This window comes from Phascolarctos cinereus, unplaced genomic scaffold (assembly GCF_003287225.1).
Source record: "Phascolarctos cinereus isolate Bilbo 61053 unplaced genomic scaffold, phaCin_HiC Scaffold_1;HRSCAF=81, whole genome shotgun sequence".
NCBI classification, from domain to species: Eukaryota; Metazoa; Chordata; class Mammalia; order Diprotodontia; family Phascolarctidae; genus Phascolarctos; species Phascolarctos cinereus.
This window is the reverse complement of record NW_027555514.1, coordinates 201,252,322-201,276,207: the sequence shown is the minus strand read 5'-3', so window position 1 is coordinate 201,276,207 and position 23,886 is coordinate 201,252,322. Positions and strand designations below refer to the sequence as shown.

General features: G+C 34.8%; 1 protein-coding gene across 6 annotated transcripts in view; it reads left to right on the top strand.

Moving 5' to 3' along the window:
• Positions 1 to 23,414, top strand: part of TMEM117 (transmembrane protein 117) — a 190,273-nt gene extending 166,859 nt beyond the window's left edge. For 5 of the 6 annotated variants that reach the window (XM_020973675.2, XM_078156471.1, XM_020973680.2 and 2 more), the window contains 2 exons: positions 4,981 to 5,110; positions 20,880 to 23,414. In XM_020973675.2, the coding sequence (XP_020829334.1) occupies positions 4,981 to 5,110; positions 20,880 to 21,535 (786 nt within the window). In that variant the 3' untranslated portion in view covers positions 21,536 to 23,414. The remainder of the gene's footprint in view (positions 1 to 4,980; positions 5,111 to 20,879) is intronic. The other variant, XM_078156483.1, reaches the window with a different exon arrangement.
• The last annotated feature ends 472 nt before the right edge of the window (positions 23,415 to 23,886 follow it).

Here is a 23,886-nt window from a genome sequence, read left to right as displayed (position 1 = left end):
AGGTGTCCAAACATTAATGCAAAATATGAATAATAATGTGATATGGAAAATAAATATGAGCTCATTGGTGTATGGATGTGCAACTTACAGCCAGGATTTGACTATGGAAGAATATATACCTTATGAAAAAGGAACAGATGACATAAAAGAGTCAGGACTTATAGGGTAAGTAGCTTTGCACATATAGAAAATATTAACTTTGCTGAAATTCAGTAAAATGAGCGGGAAACACTATGTAGAACAATTGGATAAAGCTCAAAGGAGGAAGAAACAGAAGTCATAGAGTGGTGGGAGTATATTACAGAATACCAACTTAGCTAGAGAAAAAGGATAACTGGTTCCAGACATAGATCATAAAGCTGCTACTGAAGCAGTTATAACTGGGAACTTCACCTATCTAAACATGTCCTGAAAATATCTTTCTGTCATAAATTAGTATACTTGAACCAATAATATGAAATGGCTGCCATAAAAGCGAACATTATTTTAGGCTATTTTAAAAGAGATATGGTATCCAGAATAAGGAAGGTTGTAGTTGTGGTGGTTTGTGCCCTGATCATATAGGATATTGTTATCAGTTCTGGAAGATCAGAAAAGACAGTGGCAAGCTGAAAGATGTCCAGAGGATGGTTACTAGGAAAAATGGATTCTCCTCCTAGGTATAGGGTAGACTATACCTCACAAGGATTGATTAAAAGAACTGGAAATGTCTAGCCTGGGGAAAAGAAGATTACATGATATTTCTCTTCACATAATTAAACGTTACTCTTAAAGAGGATTTGTTTGTTTCACATGGCCTTAGAAGGTAGTATTAGAAAAAATGAGTAGAGATTGTGAAGAGACAATTGGTAGTATCAATATAAGGAAAGTCCTCCTAATAGTTAATATTGTCCAAAGTGTGAAGTGCTGTCCTCATTTAGAAGTCTTAATATGGAAGCTGAGTGACTGTTCATCAGGGATATTTTAGAGCAGATTCGTTTTGAGATACGGATTGGACTGGATGACTTCTGTGCTCCCTTTGTTGAAGTTATGTGATGTGAAGTTCTTGACTTACTTTACAGATTAATTTCAGCATTCTGACAAGAAATAACCATGCTGTTTTAAGGTTTAAGAGCACTGCTAAACCTTGGTTATATTTACTACTACCATGCTACTTCCAGATGTCCCCAGGACATGGCAACACCTCCAGGCTCTGCTACCAACTTACTGTGAGGCTGGGCTTCCACATGAAAAGAGGAGGAAAGGAAAGAAGGAAAGAAACATTTACTTAAGAGCCTACTAAAGTGCTAAGCACTTTATAAATATCTCATTTCATCCTCACAGCAACCCTGTGAGGTAGATGCTATTATCCTTATTTTATAGTCAAGGAAACTGAGGTAGATAAAGGTTGCTTAGGGTCACATAGTAAGTATCTGAGGGTGGATTTGAACTCAGGGCTTCCTGACTCCAGGCCTACTGTTTTTATCCACTGCTACCCAACTGCCTCCAGACTGTCCCAGGGAACAACTCTGATAGGCAGGCTTCCCAGTGTCCTCAGGACACTCTACCACCAGGCTGTCTCCCATTTGCCTTGAGACAATCAAATCCTTTTTCCATACAGACCATGGATATTATAATTAAACTTAGATTTTAAAATCACGAATATAATAGTTGGAAGGAAAGGAAGTTACAGGATCCTCTTGTAAGGAGAGCATGAAGAAGATCCAACGTTAGCTAAGGTTTACAATATATGGTAGAGAGATTTTAATTATGTTAGCAGAAAGAAGAAGATCCAGGTAGGTGTACAATCCCTCCCTGTTATGTGTGAGATGGATAATGAAAAGAAAGCTCCTATTTTGCTTCTGTTTTCTCTGCTAAGGAGCATGACCTTCAGATTGAAGATAGAACAGCTTTAATAGGTAATTGAAACTCAAGATAAGTGGGGAGATCGTGAACAATTATAGCTGCTTTTAAAGAATTCATTACATTTGAAGATGTAGGTTAGATTATAAGAGGATTTAGAATTTGTTTCTTATTTAAACCCAAAGTACATTGATTAATATATCAGTTCCAACTTGGAGGGATATTTATTCAGTGAGGTAAAGGCATGAATAGCCTGCATGTAAAATTTCAACTCTGCATTTCTAAAATACCTAATCTATCTAGGATATTGTACCAAGTAACAGTGAATGCCACAAAGCTTGCAGTAATTGCTAAAAAGATATAGTAGGATACTAATAAGTAGACAGTATTTTAAATCGCATTACATCGTAATCTTATAGGTAAGGTTACTGAAGCCTAGAGAGGTTAAATAACTTGTCCTAAATTGTGCAGGTAGCAGAATTATGAGTTGAGCCTATCCTCTGATGCTAAATCCAGTGATCTTTCTATAGTAATATTTTGCAGGTTAAAAATGACCCAATCCCAATTCCCACCAAACCTTTGAGAAAACCAGGATCCGTGAATATTAATAGATCAATGTAGAGGGCCAAAGCTAACTATATGAAATGTAAGAAGGATAAGTGTAAGTTATTATACTTGGATTCAAAAACTAAATTTAGCAGGTACAATGTAAGGAAGAAACATCTAGAAAACAAGATGTGAAAAATATCTAAATGTTTTCAGTATGTCAGCAGTGTGACATGGAAGCCCTTTACCATTTAATCTTAAACTGCCTTGATAAAAATGTATTGTGCAGAATGAGAGAAATGAGAATCTCTGTGTCTTTATTGGACCAGATTGAGAGTATTTCTAGTTCTGGGAGTTGTATTTTAGAATAGATGTTGAAAAGCTGGAAATGCGAATTGGAAAACTAGGATAATGAGACAATTCAAATTGCTGTAAGAGGAGACACTAGGAGGATTGGGGATGTTAATCCTGGAGAAGATAAGAGTTAGGGAGAATATGTTAATTATCTTAAAATATTTTAAGGCCTCTCACATAGAAGGAAGATTAGATTTTCTTTGCTTGGTTCTAGAAGGCTGAGAGGGTGCATATTTCAGTTGGATTTTTTTAAGTGCTTGCTAGCAATTATAGATATCTAAAAATGTAAATGTTTGGCCTGAGGGATAATGGGTTTCCAGTCATTGAAAACCTTTAAATGGATTCTATAAGGATAGTGGTTACCTGACCGTTTATTTAGGATTTTGTAGGTCAGAAGGATCCTTTGATTACAAATTGGACTAGAAAAAGCTAACAATGTGTAGCTCACATCTCTATAGTCCTTTAAAGTTTACATAATGCTTTCCTTATCATAGTTCTGTGAAGCAGGTTATAGAAAATACTATTAAATATGCTATTATTCTATTTAATAAATTAAAAAATAGATTCAGAAAGGTTTAAATGAAATGAATTGCCCTGGATAACTCGGTTGTCAAAGGTCAGAGCTTAGGACTTGAACCAAGATTTTATTTTATTTCAAGGGCAGTGTTTTTTCCCCTTCTAAACCATAACTAAATTACCTTTGTGATTCTTTTAAACCCTGTAATTCTATTATTTGGTTACATTTTATGATTTTAACATTTCTGTGAAGCTCATGAGGAAAAAATACCTAAACATATAGAAGTGATTGAAAATCAAGGTGAGCCTCCTATTACCTAAAGAGTCAGATATGTCCTGTATTCTAAATATTTTCAGTGTACTCTTATTAGAATGGAGGGAGTAATTTTTAAAAAATATCTGAATAGTTATACCTAAATATTTAATTTGCTATTGCTTTGTTTACCCACTTTTACTGACATTGTAGTTCATCATATTCCTCATATTCTTATTATCCAAATGTCTTACCATTGATTATGTATAAAACGTCAGGAACTAAAACTAAACTAAAAGTAGAGAGTAAATTTCTATGAATATGTATAAATTTGAATGATTATGTACTGCTAACTGATGTGAAAGAAAACACTGCGACAACAGTAGAAATAAATGAAAACATTATTTAATTTCTATTCTGGGTTATTTTATAGACATAAGACTGCAACTTAAGGAGTAATCTGAAGTATCTTGTTTTAAAGCAAAATTATTTTCAACTTGATATCAGCTCTGATTTTAAAATTGCATTAGAATGTTTTTAACAGGAAAATGTGTTATGATATGTCTCTAGAGAAATTACTAATTATCGATATACCAAAATAAAATAGGTAGCATTTTCACATGGTAAAACATTTAACATAGTCTGAACAAACGAAAGACAAAGAAACTGTTTTTTTCAAAATCTAATGTTTCTTTTACTATTTAAGGAAAGTCTGTAGCTAGAAGTAGCAGATAATGTATCATGTCTAAAGACCATAGTACCTTTGCTTTGCTTTGCTTTGCTTTGCCTTCGCTTGATGATTTTTTCCCCCCAAGAGCTAAAGGTGAAGGTGTAACAACCCCCATCTCAGTTTCTAGTAAAATGTGAAAAGAGATCTTTTCTTTTTATCCATTCCACTTTTTTAACTTTAAGAATCTTCCATCTATACCATAATCAGCTCTAAAGGGCTACGGATCTGAATATTAAAGGTCATGTCATAAAAATATTAAAGGAGAGAACCAGATCAGGTTCACCTCATCACCTTTTCACAGCAGTTCCCAAGGGGTTCACTTTTGACCAAACAAGGGTTATCCTGCCAGTATGATTTTAGGATGGGACTCAAATCTTTCTAATACAACCTTTATCAGTTTTTTTCCTATTGTTTAAAAACAAGGTGATTTAATTTTCCTGGAGATTATTCCCCAGTATATAAAGAATAAACATCAATAATCCAAAAATTATTCCTATGTTGTTGGTAATATGGTTTCCTCTGATAATTTTGGAGGGAGAAAAAAACTCTAATTGACACCAGTTACTTAATATGCAAATAGCTATTCAGACATCTTACAACTTAAATCAATACTTCATAAGGTTGTCTGTCTTTAAATTATTTAAAAAGTAAGTGCTTTAGACAAGACAATTTTTGTGTACTTGTGAAGTAGAGGCAAAATAAATCACATGTATTATTTCTTGTCCATTCTCTCTAATAGGATTGGGAATTCCCACATTTCATGGGAGATGTTGATGTAAATCTTCCTGGGTTACACACACCTCATATGCAGTTCCAGATTCCTTTGTTCCAGATGATCTTTAAGGAAGAATACCGAATACATATAACAGGTGTGTAACCTCAACAAACACATTTGGTTACCTATCAGAATATATTGTCCTATTTATTTGGGGGAAATAAATTATTTTACAATACGTAATTCAGCACACATTCTCTTCATTTCCCCTCTTTGGTTACTGATGAGATTAAAAGAAGGTACTAAAGCTTAAGCAAATTTTCTCTGTAAGAAATTAGCAACTCCTTGTCACCTTAAATAATACATGTTGCTGCTAAAGATAAATAATTCTCCTTTGTTTAAAAGGGTTCTCTTGTAAATCCATGGGTTGTTTCATTTTTAGATTCATTCTGCTTGTTCTGTTTTAGTCTGATTTATGATAATTTATGATGATAGCCTTCCATGACATCCAAGTCATTCTAGTCTTAGAAAGGCTGCCTGAAATTAAGTTTTTTTATCAGTTTTTAACACAAAGTGGAGAGCTGAATGATCATAAATAAAGAACAGGCTACATTTGTTTCTGTTAACATATAAAGTGTGTGTGTACATATGAGCATGTGTGTGTAAGTATGTGTTTTAAGGGCAATGGCTCAATATCTTATCCCATGCTGGAGAACTTAAGCAATGAGTGCTTAAAATGAAAACTTAATGACTGTTGCTTAAAATAGCCCAAGCAGGGGCAGCTAGGTGGCATAGTGGATAGAGCATTGGCCCTGAAGTCAGGAGGACATGAGTTCAAATCCGGCCTCAGACCAGACACTTGACACTTACTAGCTGTGTGACCCTGGGCAAGTCACTTAACCCCAATTGCCTAAAAAAAAAAAAATAGCCCAAGCAGAACAAATCTGAATACTGATAGAACCCTTGCTTCCCAAATAGTCTACTTTTTTTTTTTAGACTTTGTGTAAGGTAATATTTCTAAAGTGGAGACTAAGCCCATGGATAGGGATAATACATCAAGTTTTTATTTATATTCAAAGTTAATAAAGCCCATCTATCATATATATTTATGCGTATATTACATAACATATGTAACACATTCTGTATGTATTATGTATAAATATATACATATTAGGATAAATCAATCATTTCCACACAGGCCACAGTTTCTGAGTACCCATTTAATTGCTTTAATGATTAAATGGAACTCTCAGATAGCCAAAATATGCATGGCATGAGCACTTCCCCTTGGGTGACTCTTGCCTGGGCCATCTGGTCTTACCAACATAAGGAATCTTTGTTTTCTGTTTTTAAATTGTACTAGTCTGTCATCTCAGTAATATTTACTTTGAGCATTATAGCTCTTGTAAGAAATATTACGTTCAAGTGCAAAATGCTGGATAGAGAAAGAAAATGGAATTAAAGTAAGTAAGTAAGCTGTAAGAATGCTTAGCTCATGACTTTTGAATGCCAGTATTACATTATATATAGACATATATTACATCTATAGCATATATTGTATATAAAAGGCAGTGTATAACTGACTTCAGTTTGAGATAAAAATAATTTGTCTAGCATTATATTTTCAAAGGCTTATGAGCAACACAGAATATCTTTATTATTTCCTACCATAGTGCCTATATACTTTGTTACTGAGAATCTTTGGAGTTGATATTTCTTTAAGGTCAACCTATTTCCCTGAAGTAGGCAAGGCAGGCAATTCATTCAATGTTGGGACACAGGGCAGGACTTTAAGACACAGGAATTTCTGAAACTGGGGTTTTTCAAAGTAGGGATGGTCGAGAAAAATATGAGCTTTGACATTATCTCTTTTAACTTGGTACAGTTTAAAACTGGTTTGGATTATATAAGACACAGACTTGTATCCTAGGACACATGCCAAAGATTCCTGGTAGGATAACTGTGGGTTTGGAAGCTTTGGAGAGTAGTTAACTTACCTTCCCTCTTCCATCTTATTTTGTCCTCCCTAGTTTTCTCTTCATAGTGTTAATCAGCTGAAGGGTCACAAAGGCCAATCTGGCTTTTGTTTTCACAAAAGCCAGATATAATTTTGAGGGACTGGTGAAAGACTTTCACTTAGGCTTTCACTTTGTTAGACAGTAGGCACAAACGAAGGAGAATTACCTGAAATGTTTTACCCACTGTGCTGTAAGATTGAAATGTTATAGGCTCAGTATACTTAAACAGTCCCAGCAGGAAGATGAATCCTAACTTCCACATGAACTGCAAGTTTTGAATCAGTAATACTTCTTCAGAGCTCTGTTTTATTAGAGTTAATGAACTCTAATAACTCCTACATTCTTATTAAGGAAAGTAAAATATCAGAATATGTAGTTGTTAAGCATGAAACACCTTTCTTCATCCAACACGTCCCTAAGTTAGGTTTGAGATTTTTTCCCGCATAGAATCTTAACACAGCACAGTGTTTAAGTTAAGTAAGAAGTCAGAGACAGCACCATGCAAAATAAAGTGATGAAGTGACCAGAGAGTGGGATGCATAATAAACTACCGATACATACAAACATATACACATATATGTATAACTACATATACATCTGTACATAAATACATATGTATCTTTAAATACACACACATATACACACATACATACATATGTTGGTGGAGGCAGATGTGTGTTTGTGTGTATGTGTGTGTGTGTGTGTGTAATAAATGACAGAACATAGAACTAGAAAAAACCCTAGGGAATAGCATCAGGGGTGGGGAACCTGTGGCCTTGAGGCCATATGTGGTCATCTATGTCCTCAAGTGTGGCCCTTTGACTGAATCCAAGCTTACATAACAAATTCCCTTAATAGAAGAATTTGTTCTGTAAAACTTGAACTCAGTCAAAAAGCCGCATCTGAGGACCTAGAAGGCCACATGTGACATCAAGGCCACAGATTCCCCACTCCTGGAATAACTTATCTATTCCCTTTATTTTACATGGGAGAAAATTGAGTCCCAGAAAGATAAAGTCTCTTGTGCCAGGTCACATAGTTAAGTGGCAGAGCTAGGATTCAAACCCCAGATTTTCTAATAATTGGTTTATTACTTTTTGTAGCATGACACATTATCTTCTGATATATTTGACTAGCAATGTTAAACTACAAACAACGTTCAGGGTGAGAGAGGATGGCTGAATGAAAAGAATTGGTATGGGCACATGAGAATTACAGAAATGGAGGTAGTCTGTCAGCACAGAGAGAACCTGTATATGGAGAAATGGAATATTGATAGGGAGTATTGATAGGGAACAAGAGTTTGAGTAATATGATACAGTAGAAAGAAAATTGGATTTGGAGTTAGAAGACAGGTTAAATCCCAGCTCTGCCACTTACTACCACTTTGCCCTTGGGCAAGTCACTTCTTCAAGTTTCAGTAAAATGTGTAAAATGTTTAAAATGAGGGAATTGGACTGAAGACTATGAGACCCTTTCCATGACTGAGCCACACAACACAGGGTTATGAGGAAATAGCTTTGTAAAATATAAAAATGCCTGCTATTTTAACTATTGACTTGCTTCCTTCATTTGCTAATGCTACTGTGCCTTCAGTTAGGAGGGCTGTGGTATTCATGGGAGCATATGAAGGGGGAGAGATGGTTAGCTCCAGCTTTCAGATTACTAATGCCTCAGTATAGGTTTGGTATTGACCAGCATGGACATAGTTCTGAGTGCTATCAAGACTGATTTAGGCTATTTGAACCAAGGGTTCATCATCCTCCTTTGATACCAGGATCCTGAAAATCTTTGGCATCATTCAGTAGAACATTACCGATTAGAATTTAACTATAATAACGCACATGCAATACCCTGGAATAAAAGGCTATTTATAACTGGAAAGAAGGAAGATGCAAAACTGCAATACATCCATAGAGTGCTTTGGAAAATTTTTAGCTTAGTACAAATATATAAACCTTTTCAGAAATAGCTTCTACAACCTAATATGCTTCATGTGCAATGGAAAGGATCTTATAGTCTTCAACTATGAAGTTAAAAAAAAGAAGAGCAATTTAAAAAAATAATGAGTGAGACAATAGAGAGAGGAATTATGCTTTGAAGTAAATTATTTCAGTTAGAGAGATGAGCAGAAGCAAAAAAAGAAAAAGATGAAAAAACTTAACCCTTCTAGAGTGAGCAGTACAGTGCAGCCATAAAGAGCAGGCAAGGAGAAACCAAAAGAGCTGAGAAGCTTCCAGTCCCCTGTTCTCCTGTCAATAGCAGAAGAGCCACAGTGCATGCTTAGCAAGCAAGACCTTCAAGAGCCCTTAGTAGAAGATAATAAAAGAAAGAGAAGAGAGAGAGATTTCATGGGAGGAGAGAGGGGATGCAAGTACTTGGCACAAGGCCTTAGGGAATAGGAAGTTGAGAAAGCATGGATCATAGAGTCATGATACCTCAGAAGCCATCTAGTTCAATGCTCATATTTTATGTATGAGAAAACTCAGAACCAGAGAAGCGACTTGCCCAAGGTTCCCTAGCCAGTATGTGTTTAGGAGTGGGGCTTGAATCCAAGTCTTTACTATAAATTGATGGTGTGATTATTCCCATTTGGTTCAGAAATTGCCCCCACACCGGCAACTAATCATTTCCTGTCAAACTATAATAAAATTATAAATTTGCATTATACATTTTGCAAATGATATAATGATATATTTGGACAGTATCAAAGACTCAACTAAAATTTAGTTGAAAAATTAATACTTTAGTAGTAGGATATAAAATAAATTCACATAAATTGTAAGCATTCCTTTAGATCACAAACAAAGTATTGTAAGAAGAGATAGTTAAAGATACCCCATTTGAAATAACTCTAGATAGTATAAAATACCTGGGAGTGCACCTAGGAGCACAGACACAGGAACTAAGTAAACAAAATTATGAAAACTTTTTATACAAATAAAATCGGATTTAAATAATTGGAGAAATTAATTATTCATGGATGGGGAGGGCCAATATAAGAAAAATGAACATTTTACCTAAACTGATTTATATATTCAATGCCTTCCCAATTAAATTACCAAAAACCATTTTATTTAATTAGAAAAAATAATAACAAAATGCATTTGGAAGAACAAAAAGTGAAGAATACCCAAGAAACTAGTTTTTAAAAATGTAAAGGAAGGAGATTTAGTAGTACCAGATCTTAAACTATATTATAAGGCAGTAATTATCAAAACTATCTGTTATTGACTACAAAATAAGAAGGTAGATCAATGGAACAGAGAACAATTTGCCAACAGCAAATAAATATAGTAACTTTGTATTTCATAAGTGTACAGACTTATGATTTTGGGATAAGAATTCATCATTTGGTTAAAATTGTTGTTAAAGCTAGATAACAGTGTGGCAGAAATGGGCATAGACCAATATCTTACACAGGTTACTAAGATCAAAATGAATATGTGACCTAGATATAAAGAGAGTTATTGCAAGAAAGTTTAAGAACATGGAACATATTACTTATCAGACTTATGGATAGGGAAACAATTTATGAATAAACAAGAGATAGCGAGAAGAGTGAGATATAAAAGGAATAATTTCAATTACATTAAATTTAAAAGGTTTTGTACAAATAAAACAAATTTAGCCAAGATCAGAAGGAAAGCAGAAAATTTGAGAAAAAAGTGTATAGACAATTTCTCAGATAAAGGTCTCACATCTGAAATATACAAAGAACTTTGACAAATCTATAAGTCATTCTCCAACTGATCAATGATCAAAGCATATGAATAGTCAGTTTTCCAATGAATAAATCAGAACAATTTATAGTCATATGAAAAAATGCTCTAAATCATCATTGATAAGAGACATGCAAATTAAAACAACCTTGAGATATCATTTTACACCTATCAGATTGGCTAAAATGATTGAAGGGAAAAGTGACAAATGTTGGAGGAGATGTGGAAAAATTGGGACTCTAATTCATTGTTGGTGGAATTGTTGGTGAACTGATCCAACTATTTTGGAGTACAATCTTGAATTATGCCTAAAGAGCTAATAAATTGCCTATACCTTTTGACCCAGCAATAGCACTAGTAGGTATATTTCCAAAGATGATTAGGGAAAATGGAAAAGAATCTGTATGTTCTAAAATATTTATAGCAGCTCTCTTTGTGGTGACAAAGAACTGGAAATTGCAGGGATGCTTGTCAATTGGGGAATGGATAAACAACTTGTCGTATATGATTGTGATGGTATACTGTGGTGTGCTATAGGAAATGATAAGTTCAGTGATCTCAGAAAAACATGGAAAGACTTGCACAAAGTAATGAAGAGTAAAATGAGCAGAACCAAGAGAACATTGTATACAGTAACAGTAATATTGTTTGAAGAATAACTTCGATCAAATAAGTCATTTTGACTAACATGAATACCCAAATTAACTACAAAGTTTATATGAAGGAAGACACTATTTGCATCCAGAGAAAGAACAGATAAATAGATGTATAGAATAATTTTACATGTATATATGTATATGTATATATATATATATATATGTGTATATATATGGGTGTGTGTGTATATGTGTATATATATATGCGTATATATATGTGTGTATATATATATATATATATATGTACACACACACACACACACCTATTTGTGTCTAATGGTAGCCATCTCTGAGGCAGGAGGTGAGGGGGAGGGAAGAAAAAAGGGGAAAAAAAGGAAATTTACATAATAACTTTGTTGTTTATATATGAGAGGAACAGCAAGTTGCACATAGTAAATTTGCAATTTCATGGGCAATCACCTTTTTTTGTATTATGGTATGGAAATGCTTGTTTTATTCCAGAAACTAAAAAAAAATTAAAAAATAAATCATAAACTAGATGCTTTTCATGTCTCGTACCTCTCCACTCTGCTCTTGAAGAAAATATTCATGATATTCACTTAAGACTACTGTAGGGTTGATAAACCTTTGATCTGTTTTTCTTTAAACAGGACTGGGACCAATTTTGCATATTTTTTTATAACATGGATTTTCAGGGACAAATAATTTATCATTAAGTATCCAGCCTGTGGCTTATAGTTAGCTAGATTTGTCCTTAGAAAGTAGAGTCAGTCAGTTGCTTGGTATAATCTCTTAGCACTTATGCTCCACTGACATAGAATGTGAGAAACTAGGGTCACATCCACATTAAAATGAGCCATTGGAATTGGATTTTGTGCAAGGATGTAGGAATGTACACAAATAAGCTTGATGGAAGGGAGGATATGATAACTACAAAGGAGGGGTTCATGGACTTCAGTGGAGAGGGTATATTCCAGGCATGGGAATAGAATGAAAAGAAACATGGTTAAATTTAAAGGTGGAATGAGAAGAAAAACAAGATATTATTCTGATTTAATTGGAACTCAGAGTACATGAAAGAGAGGTATTGTGAGATAGTATTTGGGAGCCAGATTGTGAAGTCTTTGATTCAGGAGATTAATTTATTAGGCAGTGGGGAGCCATTCAAGGTGTTTGAGTGGAAAAGTGATCTAAGTGGTACATCATGAAGATTATTCAGGCAACAATGTGAGGGATTAAATAAAGAAGGCATAAATTGCAGAAATGAAGTACTATCAGGAGGTTTTTCTTATATCAGTAAAATGCCAACTGTACAATCCAATCACATTTTCCTCCTCTTTGTTTCTCCAACTGAAAGATAATTCAGCATCTTGGTGAGGGGACCATACTACTTCTTCTTCAGTTAGCTAGATTATGAATACTGCTCTGATTGAAACAACAATATACAGTGCAGCCTCCTGGCAACTCTTGCTCCCTCCTTACTTTTTTCTTCCATCCTCAGTTTGCATCCACGTGAAACTTAAGGACACTATGTAGCTTGCCAATAGGACATGTTACCATCTGTTCATCTTCCTGACCTCAGCGAAATATTGAATGTATGTTTTAGGGCTGAAATGGCCCCTCTGTCATGGCCATTTCATTTTTAACAAATAAGGAGCAGAGAAAGAAACAGAGACAGAGAGACAGAGACAAACAGAGGCAGAGAGAGAGTGCACACTTCAGTATGCAAAGTAATAAAAGATTATATGTGAAATAATGGATCTTCTGTTTAGCATGCTTTAAAAAAAGAGTATGCAGTAAATCTAATATTTTACTTTCAAAGCTGGCCTGCTGGTTTGCATTTTCCCTGGATCTTTCTGTTGTCTTCTGTGGATTTTTAATGCATGCTTTTCTTTTCTTTTTTTTAGCCAACACTATCACTAGCTCTGCTCTCTTATCTAACCCCCCACACACACACACACAAAAGAAAAACACAATCCTTGTAACAGATATGAGTAGTCAAAGAAAACAAACGCACACATTTGCCATATCAAAGAGTGTATGGGTTCATCTTGGATCCATTACCCCTCAGAAAGTGGGTAGTAGGCTTCATCATCAATCCTCTGGAATCATCGTTGGCCAGCCATTGATTAGCTATAACCTTTTAATAGCTTTTAATGTTGATTTCAGTGTTGTACAGATTGTTCTAGTTCTCTCTTCATTCTGTATCAGTTCATATAATCAGTCAATAAACATTGACTAAGTACTTACTATGTGCCAGACAGTACTAAGTGCTAGAGGTACAAAAAAGAAGCAAAAAACAGCCCTGCTCTCAGGAACCTCACAATCTAATGATAGACACAACAAGCAAGCAAATATCTGCAACCAAACTATGTATGGGAAAACAGGACATACCTAAAGGAAGGTTCTATAATTAAAAGCATTTGTGAAAGGCTTCCTATACGAGATTACATTTTAGTTGTTACTTGAAAACCAGGGAGCCAGTAGGCAGAAATGTGGAGGAAGAGCCTTCCAGGAATCAGAGAGAATGAGCAAAAAATGCTCAGAGACAAGAGATGGCATATCTTGTTTGGAGAACAGCAAGGAAGCTAGTGTCACTGCATCCTCAGTGCAGGTTTGAGAGGGAGAGAAACAGCTTAGAGCTCAACTGTACCCAAAATCATTTTTTAAAAAAGATATACATTTTAAAAAAGTTGAGTTCAGTTTTGGAACATGTTGGATGTCCAATATTTGAAAGACAGTTGGAGATGTGAGATTGAGGTCAGCAGAGAAGTTAAGGAAGGATAGGTAGATTTCAGCAATGAGAGCTGATGAAATCACCAGGAGGAATAGTAGAGAGAGAAGAGAAGAAGGCTTAGGAAACAGCCTCACCCATGGTTAGTGAGAATAATCTGGATGAGGATCCAGGGAAGGAGACTCAAGGAATAATCGGGTAAGTAGGAAGAGAACCAGGAGAGAGTGCTGTTCCAAAAATCTAAAAAGAAGAAGAGGAGACAAAAGTGATCAGCACTGTCGAAGTCTCCAGAGAGTTTGAGGAGAACAAAGATTGAGAAAACATCACTAGATTTGACAATTAAGAGATTGTTGTTTACTTTGGAATGATGATGTCAGAAGCCAGATTGTAAGGGATTAAGAAGAACATGAGAGGAGAGAGAATGGAGGAGGTACCTATTGTAGATGATCTTTTTAAGGTGTTTAGACACAAAGGGCAGTAGAGAGTATAGCAGGAATTGAAGGATCACAAGAGTCATATCTTGTGAGGATGAGGAAGATGTGGGCATGTTTTTTGGCAGTAGAAAAGTAACCCAGAGACAGAGAGAAATTGAAAATAAATATTGGAGTGGAGATGATAGAGGGGTAATCTGTTGTAGGATACAGAGATGCAGGATGGAATAGGAAGACTTGTGCAAATGTAAGGGTTAGCCTTGGTAAGGAGGAAAGTTACCTCTTTACGTGAAAGAGGGTTGAAAGCATATGAGTGATATGAGATCTATTGAGGATGTATAGTGTCAAACTCTGAAAATAAATGACCAAAGAGTCACAGAGGTTATGCAAGCACTGTGAACTCTGAAAAATATCAAAGAGCTCACACAGGTATTACCCTGCCTGTTAACTCTGAAAAATAAAATAAATAAAACCAAAGAGCTAACAATGGTTATAAGCAAAATGCATTCATTATTCCATTGGAGGAGAGAAACTAGACATGCGTGCCAAAGAGCCCCAAGACAGTGAGGCTAAACTTTGATTTTACACACACACACACACACACACACACACACACACACACACACACACAAAGAACCAAACAGTGTGGTATAGCAACAGTGGTGAGGAGTAACAGCAACAATGAGGCAAGATTGCCTAGTGACAAAAAGTTCATCCATAGCAGGGCTTCATGACTGGGCATACTGCTGCTTGCAAGGACATCAGCTCTGTAATTCAGCTGCAGCAGAGTTCATCCAGAGGCTGAGCACAAAGGATTGTTGTTATGCCAAACTCAGAGCACAGCTTGCTTGCTGGGCTTTAGCTCTGGAAAACAAGGTGTCTCCTCATAGTAAAAAGAGGGGTGTGAAGAGAGGGGTGGTCTTAGCATGAGGATCCTGACAATAGTATAAATTTATAATGGATCCTATCAAAACAGCTGTGTGATTTTCTCCACCTTTGATTGCATATGTAAAAGTGAAGTCAGCAGATGGTAGGAGTGATCCAAGGCTGAGGCTTGGCAGGGAGGGTTGATCTGAAACTGTCCCTTTCATTATTTCTTATAGCTGATTAATATTTTATTACTTTGAAATACCATAATTTGTTTAGCTGCTAAAGTGGCATAAACCATAATTTGAGGAAACTAATAATAATGATTATAATTATATGTGTGTGTATATAAAATGTGATATGTATATTGGACAGGGCATGAGTAATGACGTCAGATATTCCTGAGTTCAAATCCTGCCTCATATACTTATTAGCTGGGTGATCTGGGGTAAGTAACAAGCTCCATGTTTTCCCATTTGTTTATCTTTCTGTTAGATTTGACCAAAACTAAGAGATGTGCATTAAAATCTCCTACGACTATTATATTGGTTTTTGTTTTGTTTTGTTTTGTTTTTTAGGCAATTGGGGTTAAGTGACTTGCCCAGGGTCACACAGCTAGAAAGTGTCAAGTGTTTGGTCTGAGGACGGATTTGAACTTAGGTCCTCCTGACTTCAGGGCCGGTACTCTGTCCACTGCTCCACTTAGCTGCCCTAATATTGTTTTTTAATTATATATCCACTTGTATTTAAGTTAATTTTTGAATTTTGATTTAAGGAATTTGGAGGATGTAATTTGATAATAATATTAGCTTGTTATCTGTTGTTACCTTCAGAATAATGCAATTTCCTTGTTTATCTCTTTTTATATTTAAAAAAGTTTGTTTGGTTTTTTTTTGCTTTTTCTGATAGCATGATTGCAGCTCCTACTTTTTCGGATTTACATAGACCATAGTAAATTTTGTTCCAGCCCTTAATTTTATTCTGTGTATGTCTTTGCTTTTCAGCTGTGGTTCTTTTTAACAACAGATTTTAGGTCTACATTTTCTTATCCAATCTTTCACTCCTTTTTTGTTTTGTTTTATTGGATTTTTTAATCCAATTGTGTTGAAATTATCAAAATTAACTCTATATTCCTCTATCTCTAATATTAGTTTTTTTCCCTAAAGTTTTTTCCTCTTCCTCTACATAGTACTTTGTCTCTTCAATTATTTTAACATAATCTATTTTAAACCAACCTGATTCCCACTGGCTCTCTTTCCCTCACTCTCAATACCCTCACTCTTGTTTTTCATCTCTTTCCTTAATTTTGGAGTTTTGCTTCAATTATTGTGAAGTCCTTCTTTTATTTAGTTTTCTATTTATCCCCCTATTATCTTCTGTTAATTAATTAATCAAGTAAAATCTCCTTTCCTCTTTTCCCTTCAATTTTTGCTTGTTGGCTTTAAATTTTATTTGCTATATAATTTTCTTAAAAAGATTTTTCACTTATTTTCTTCATTATTCTTCTTCATTTTCTATTTATTCCAGATTTTTATTCTTTATATTTATTCTTTCTTTGGTCTCCTCATCCATTATTCTGTAAACCCTCTTATTCTTGAGAGATTTTAGGAGTTATTATCCTTTCATTGTTAACTGTTGACTTGATTAAAGTACAACACACATTCTCTTCTATTTTCATGCATCCATTTCCCCCTTTTATATTCCTTCTCATTCTGCAGTTTAGTTCCATAAAAACAAAACAAAACAGTGATTCACCTGTATAGGTGGGGTGCTGTAAGGCTTAGTGCATTATGTTTCTGGCCTGTTTCACTACCATCATTTCTATTTGATTTCTGCTTTCACCCTTGTCTCCTTGTTTGCTTTAGAAAAAAATTTAACAATGACCTCTCTATTATTTTATTGTTTTATTAACTTCATAGATGTCTTTTCTTTTTAGATTTTTTTCACTTTTCTTCTGGAGTAATTTGTTTCATAATCTGTTCTTTCTTAGGTTGCTGTTATACATAATAAATAAATCTATTCTTCTGTTTCTGTTATCTAAGGTGTTGGCAAAGCAAATAATTTCTTCCTGTATGATTTTCTTTGTAGAAATGCTTCTGTTATTAATGAACATCCATCTTTTTCATTCATAATCTTAGATTTGCACTGTCAGTCATCTTGGATTACATTAGAACCTTTGCCTTTCATTATTTTCATTATTCCTCCTCCAATTTACATGGGTTCAGAATAATTTTGTGATATCCAAATTTTCTTTGTATTTGAAGGTTTTTCTCCCAGTCATTTGCAAAATTTGTTACTTGTCATTGGAATTATTAAGTTTAACCATTATGTCTTATATTTTTTCATGTAGGATTTTTTCTGGAAGTGATTTGTGGATCCTTGCAATTATATACAGAACAATTTTCAAAAATTATTTCTTGTGTTTTGGAGTTCAGGTTTTACGGTTTGTTTTTTTTACTGATCATATTTTTTTCCTGGAAGACCTATGATCCTTATGTTGGCTCAGTTTGACCGGTTTTCAACATCAATATTTTTGCTTGTATCAAGATTATGTTTTCTTTTATAATTATTGCTATTTCGTCTCTTCTTCCATATTGTCTTTTACTTCTATATATTTGCATCCCCAATCCATTGTTCTCACTTGTGTTTCTACACTGTGTATTGAAGTTTCTTTTTAATTTTTTATTCTACTGATTATTTCTGCTGTGAAGGCCTTAAAATTTTCTTTTAAATTTATTATTTCTCTCTGAAACTATTCAGGAACATCCTGCTGTGGTTCCATGTTCTGATTCAGATGATACAGAGGCCATATTTCCTTCTTTTAATAATATCATCCCTGTTGGTTTATTTGCTTGTGCTCAGATTGTTTAACTGAATTGTTAGGTCTCTGTCTTTAGTAATTTCAGTTTGTGTTTTTTCCCACCAAATTTGCTTTCTTATTCCTTCCCCTTTGATGGCAGTTTCCTTGAGGTCTGAGCCTCAAAGTTGCTTCATCCTCCTCCGATGTCCAAGCTGTACTTGTCCCATGTTCCCAGTTTCCATCAGCCTCAGCCTCTGTCCTAAGTGATCTGATCCCATCTGGATGCCATTCTCCTTTCATTCAGGCCTCATGTGTCCACACACATGGTTGGTGGCCTACTCCAGTTCCCTCTATTCCTCAGTTCTCTCTATGAGTTCTATTGTGAGCTGTTGACTTGCTTTATGCAGCCCTTGTAGATTAGGGATTGGCCTTCTCTGCTGTTAGTTCATTGGGTTGTTACATTTTTAGGGTTTTTGAAATGTTGTTTTATGGAGATAGCTGAAATTGCTTTATCTGTTATCCATAATTCTAAATTTATTTAAGAGGAGGGATAGAGTAGGGAAGGGAGGAAAAAATCACAAGCAAAATATAATTTAACTATGGAGGGTTGATTATGAAGGGTGATCTGGGTCTTGGATCAAACTACTGAAATTTCACATTACTACTATTGTTCCCATTCTTCTCCTCCATCCCTGAGAGAATGGTGTATGTGTGTGTGTGTGTGTGTGTGTGTGTGTGTGTGTGTGTGTGTGTGTGTAGGAATAAAGACACTTTGTTTTCTACACTACTATAGAACATGCTCAAAGTAAAAATATAATTAATAAACATAACTTTAAATGTGTTAAACTCATGAACTCACTCATGAAATGGAGGAAGGTAGCTCCTTCTGGATTAGAAAACAGAAAGCAATAAATATTGTATACAGTAAACACACTTGAAACATAAAGGATCTACATAGAGTGTGCTAGAAGAAGAAGAGTACAATCTATTATGCCTCAGATAAATTTTTAAAAAGAGCAGCAATCATTCTCTGACAAGGCTATAATAAATATAGACTTGATTAGAAAAGCTAAGTGGGGAAACTACATTATGCATAAAGGCATCATAGAATAATAACAATACAAAAATAACATAAAATACTAATTATATATACAAAGATTATACACACACACACACACACACATACATACATATATCTCTGAATGGCTTTGCATCTAAATACTTAAAGAAAAAGTTAACTAGGGTATAAGGAAAAAATAGATAGTTAAAAGGATAATTTTGGGAGACTTCAATATACTAATTTTAGACCTAGACAATTTTAGCAAAAATATAAACAGTGGAAAAGTTAAAGGCATGAATAGAATTTTAGAAAAGATAGGTATAAACTTCTTCAGTTTCTTCCAGTTGTTAAATGGGAATCATAAGTATGTATATTTCTCATTGTCTCATGGAACCTTTCCAAAAACTGACCTTACATTACTGCATAAAGAACCTTATGAACAATTATAGAAAAGCCAAAATATTAAGCAATCTTCTACTACCTGTAGTAGAAGAAAAATAATTAGTAAAGACAATTTTAAGAAGTTCCGGATTAAAATTTAAATGGAAACTATGATCTTAAAGATGATTTTAAAGAATCCTGATATTATCCTAAAGAATGAGTAAGTCTAAGAATAAATCATAAAAACAAAAAATAATTTAATCAGAGAAAATGACAACTTAGGAAATAGTAAAACCACTGAGATGCAGACAAAGCAATCCTAAGTTGAAAATGTATATCCCTGAACACTTTCAACAACAAAATAGAGGAAAGAGAATTCCTGTCCTATCTGCCCTGTGCCAGCGCTAGTTGATTGTACAAATTATAACCTCATCAGTAGTCCTGCCTTCCTAAGCTTGAGCTTGTAGAGGGTCCAGGCCACCTAAGGTATGGTATGCAAAGTCTTCTTCCTTTTAAATTGTTGCTTGAAATAAGTCAAGCAGACTTTGTATTACTGATTATTAGGGGTTGAGGAGAAGAGAAGGGAAGAAAACAAACATTTATATAGTGCCTATGCTAAGTGCTTCACAAATATTCTCATATTTCCTCATAACAACTCTTCAAGGTAGTTGCTTTTATTATCCCTGTTTTATAGTTGAGGAAATCGAGGCAAACAGAGATTATGTGGCTTGCTCAGTTATGCAGCTAGTAAATGTTAGAGGCCATATTTGAACTCAGGTCTTCTTCTTAACTCCCGGCCTAGAAGTCTATCCATTGTGTCACCAGTTGCCTATTAGGGTTTGGCTTAGGGTCTGCTGAAATGAATGATCATTTTCATCCATTATTATTCTCAGCTCACTCTTCAAGGAGTCTGAATTATTTACATATTAACAATAAATGATTATGGTAGATTGCCTTTGCAATAAATCCCATTATCCTCTGGGACTATTTATTTAAAAGAAATGTTGCCCAGGTGTAAGTATGGAATGGTTTCTCATTAGTCTACTAGTTTGTACATCCCATGATTTTCAAGATATCTCAGCAGAATGGAATGGGGCATGATGGGAGATAGTTTTATGTCGCTGGATATTATTAGGCAGACTTTAAGTAATTACTTGTCAACAATGTTATGGAGAGTATTCCCTTTCTGGTACAATATGAATTAGATGACCTCTGAATTCCCTTTTAACTCTGTGATTCTAAAATATATTTTGTGATTCTTTTATTAATTCAGACTTTTTTTTAAAAAAACAGGTAAATGGTTTAACTATGGCATCATTTTCCTCGTCCTAATTTTGGACCTTAATATGTGGAAAAACCAAATATTTTATAAGCCACATGAATATGGTCAATATATTGGTCCTGGACAAAAGATTTATACTGTGGAGGATGCAGAAAGCTTAAAGGATTTAAACAGAACCAAGCTATCTTGGGAATGGAGATCTAATAACACTAACCCTCGGACTAATAGAACCTATGCAGAGGGAGATATGTTCTTGCATAGCAGATACGTAGGAGCAAGTCTTGATGTCAAATGTCTGGCTTTTGTTCCAAGCTTAATAGCTTTTGTGTGGTTTGGCTTTTTCATCTGGTTCTTTGGAAGATTTTTGAAAAATGAACAAGGCATGGAGAATCAAGATAAAAGCTACACACGAATGAAAAGGAAATCACCTTCAGAGCACAGCAAAGATATGGGAATGACTCGAGAAAACACTCAAGCCTCAGTTGAGTATCCCTTGAATAATTCACCTTTAGTCTACATCAAGTCAGATTTCAATGAAATTATCTACAATTCTTCCCACTTGACTTCAGAAAACTTGAACTTGCACTTGAATGACCCATGTGGCACAATAGAACCAAACCTGGAACATGTGATGACTGAATGTACACCCACAAACTCAATCCAGTGATGCCATCCTATCCCAGAAGGCAAAGAAATGCGCACAAGAATATACCTTTAAGGATCACTCTGTCCTTTTGTACATAAGGTTTATGTAGCATTAGATGGAGAAATATAACCTAGGCCACAAAGGTGCTCAACATGCTCTTTCTAGAACTCATTATTTTCTATTTGTATTATGATAATGTGCCTCCTATGTATCCAACAGTCCCCTAGAGATTGCTTCTCACAATTGCACAAGCTAATTATTGCCATGTTGACTTTACAGAGTAGCAAACTACTAGGTGATTATTCAAAAGCGTAAAGTTCTACCATAGTGGTGCCTTGAGACATCAAACTGTTTTCAACTGTCAGTAAGTCAACAAGCATACATTAAGTGCCTACTGTGTTCCAGGCACTGTGCTAAGCACCGGAGATGCGAAGAAAAGTAAAGAGCACTTTCTGCTTTCAAGGAGCTCACGGTCTAATGTGTGAGACAATGTGCAAACAACTATGAACAAATACACAAGACAAATTAGAGATAATTAACAGAAGGAAGGCACTAAGGATTAAGGAGGATCAGGAAGGCTCCTTATAGACTGTGGGATATTAGCTGGAAATTGAAAGAAACCAGAGATGTCAGGAGATGGATATGTGAGGGGAGATAATTTCAGCCATGAGGAACAGTCAGTGAAAATGCCTGGAGCTGGGTGAAATGGAAGGTTCTATACAAGGAATAGCAAAGAAGTCTCTGTTACTTTATCTCAGAATATGTGGGATAGATAAAGTAGGAAGGGCCTAGTTGACTTTGAATACCAAACAGAATTTTAAATCAATCTTGGTGTCAATAGGGATGCATTGGAATTTATTGACTAGGAGTAATGGGATCATACCTATACTTTTTGACAGCCAAATGGGAGGATAGACTGGAGTGGGGAGAAACCTAGGGCAGGGAGACAAATTCAAAGGCTATTGTAATAATTAAAAAATATGGTGAATAGAACTCATGTCAGAGAGGTGTTAGTATCAAAGAAGATAAAGGGGTGTATAAAAGAGATATTGTGAAGGTAGTTGGCAACAGATTGGATATGGGAAGTGAAAGAGAATGAAAAGTCAAGGATCACACCTAGGTTTTGAGGATGATGGTGTCCTACTCAGTAGTAGGAAAGTTGGGAAGAGAGAAAGGGCAGAGCAAGAATATACTGAGTTCATTTTTGGATATATTGCATTTAAGATGTGTGTGGGACATACAATTGTGTGATATCTAATGAAGTATATAACAGTTCTGCTTTTTTTTTTGTTAATAAAATTGTTTTGACCAGCATTGGAGATCTGATTAGGAAACTGATGTAATCAATGCCATAATAATGGTTTCTGGGGCTATAATGTTGTTCCATATAGATATCTTTGTTATCTACTCAACTCTACACAGTAGGTAGCTTTGATAGTTGGACTACAGAGAAGCATGTTGATTTTAATTTTTATTGGCATACTGACAAACAAAATACAGATATAAAAGCCAATAAATATTAACCCAACATAGGTCACTTCTTATAAGAATGTTATATTCTCAATTAAAATTAGATAAATATCTAAATTTTGTTTTTGATAATAAAAGGTAAATTGCTACTTGGTACAGTCTCATCACTTATTTATGACCCTACAGTGCCAAGGAAAAAAGATTTAATTGTACAGCCCACAACATTTTAAAAACCTGCTGTAAACATATTTCCTGTTTGTGAAAATGGGAAAACAGATGCCAAACCTGAGATAATGAACTCCTCCAAAAATCATGCATTAGAGAGACAGATGCTGGAAGAAACAAAGGTTTTAGTGATTTTTCCTGTCTTTTTTATTTTTCTTTTGAAAATAAAACTTTGCACATGAATAAATAAATTCTCATAAATGACTGTGGGAGCTTTTGTGTGTGTTTATTCAGAAGTCTGATGAAAACTGAGTTTCACAAGAGTGTATTGAAATAATCCACTAAAGGCAAAAACTTTAGAAACCAGGGAGTTCCAACTTGTCTCTAATTTAGTTCCACAAATTATTGTTCCATACTCTTTTTTTTTAAATTTTTTTTTCCATATGCTTTTGAGTTGAAAATTTTTTCTCCCTTTCCCCCCCCCCAAGACGGCACACAATCTGACATAGGCTTTACATTTACATACCCATTAAACATATTTTCACATTAGTGAAGTTGTAAGTAAAAATTAAAACCAATACGAGGAATTATCAGAAAGATGAAACAAAACTCAACTGAAGGTAAAAATAAGTGAGAGCAATTCGACTTCCGTAGTTCTTTCTTTGGATGTGGACAGCATTTTCCATCCCGAGGCCTCTGGAGATGTCTTAGATCCTCGTAATGCTGAGAAGGGTTCA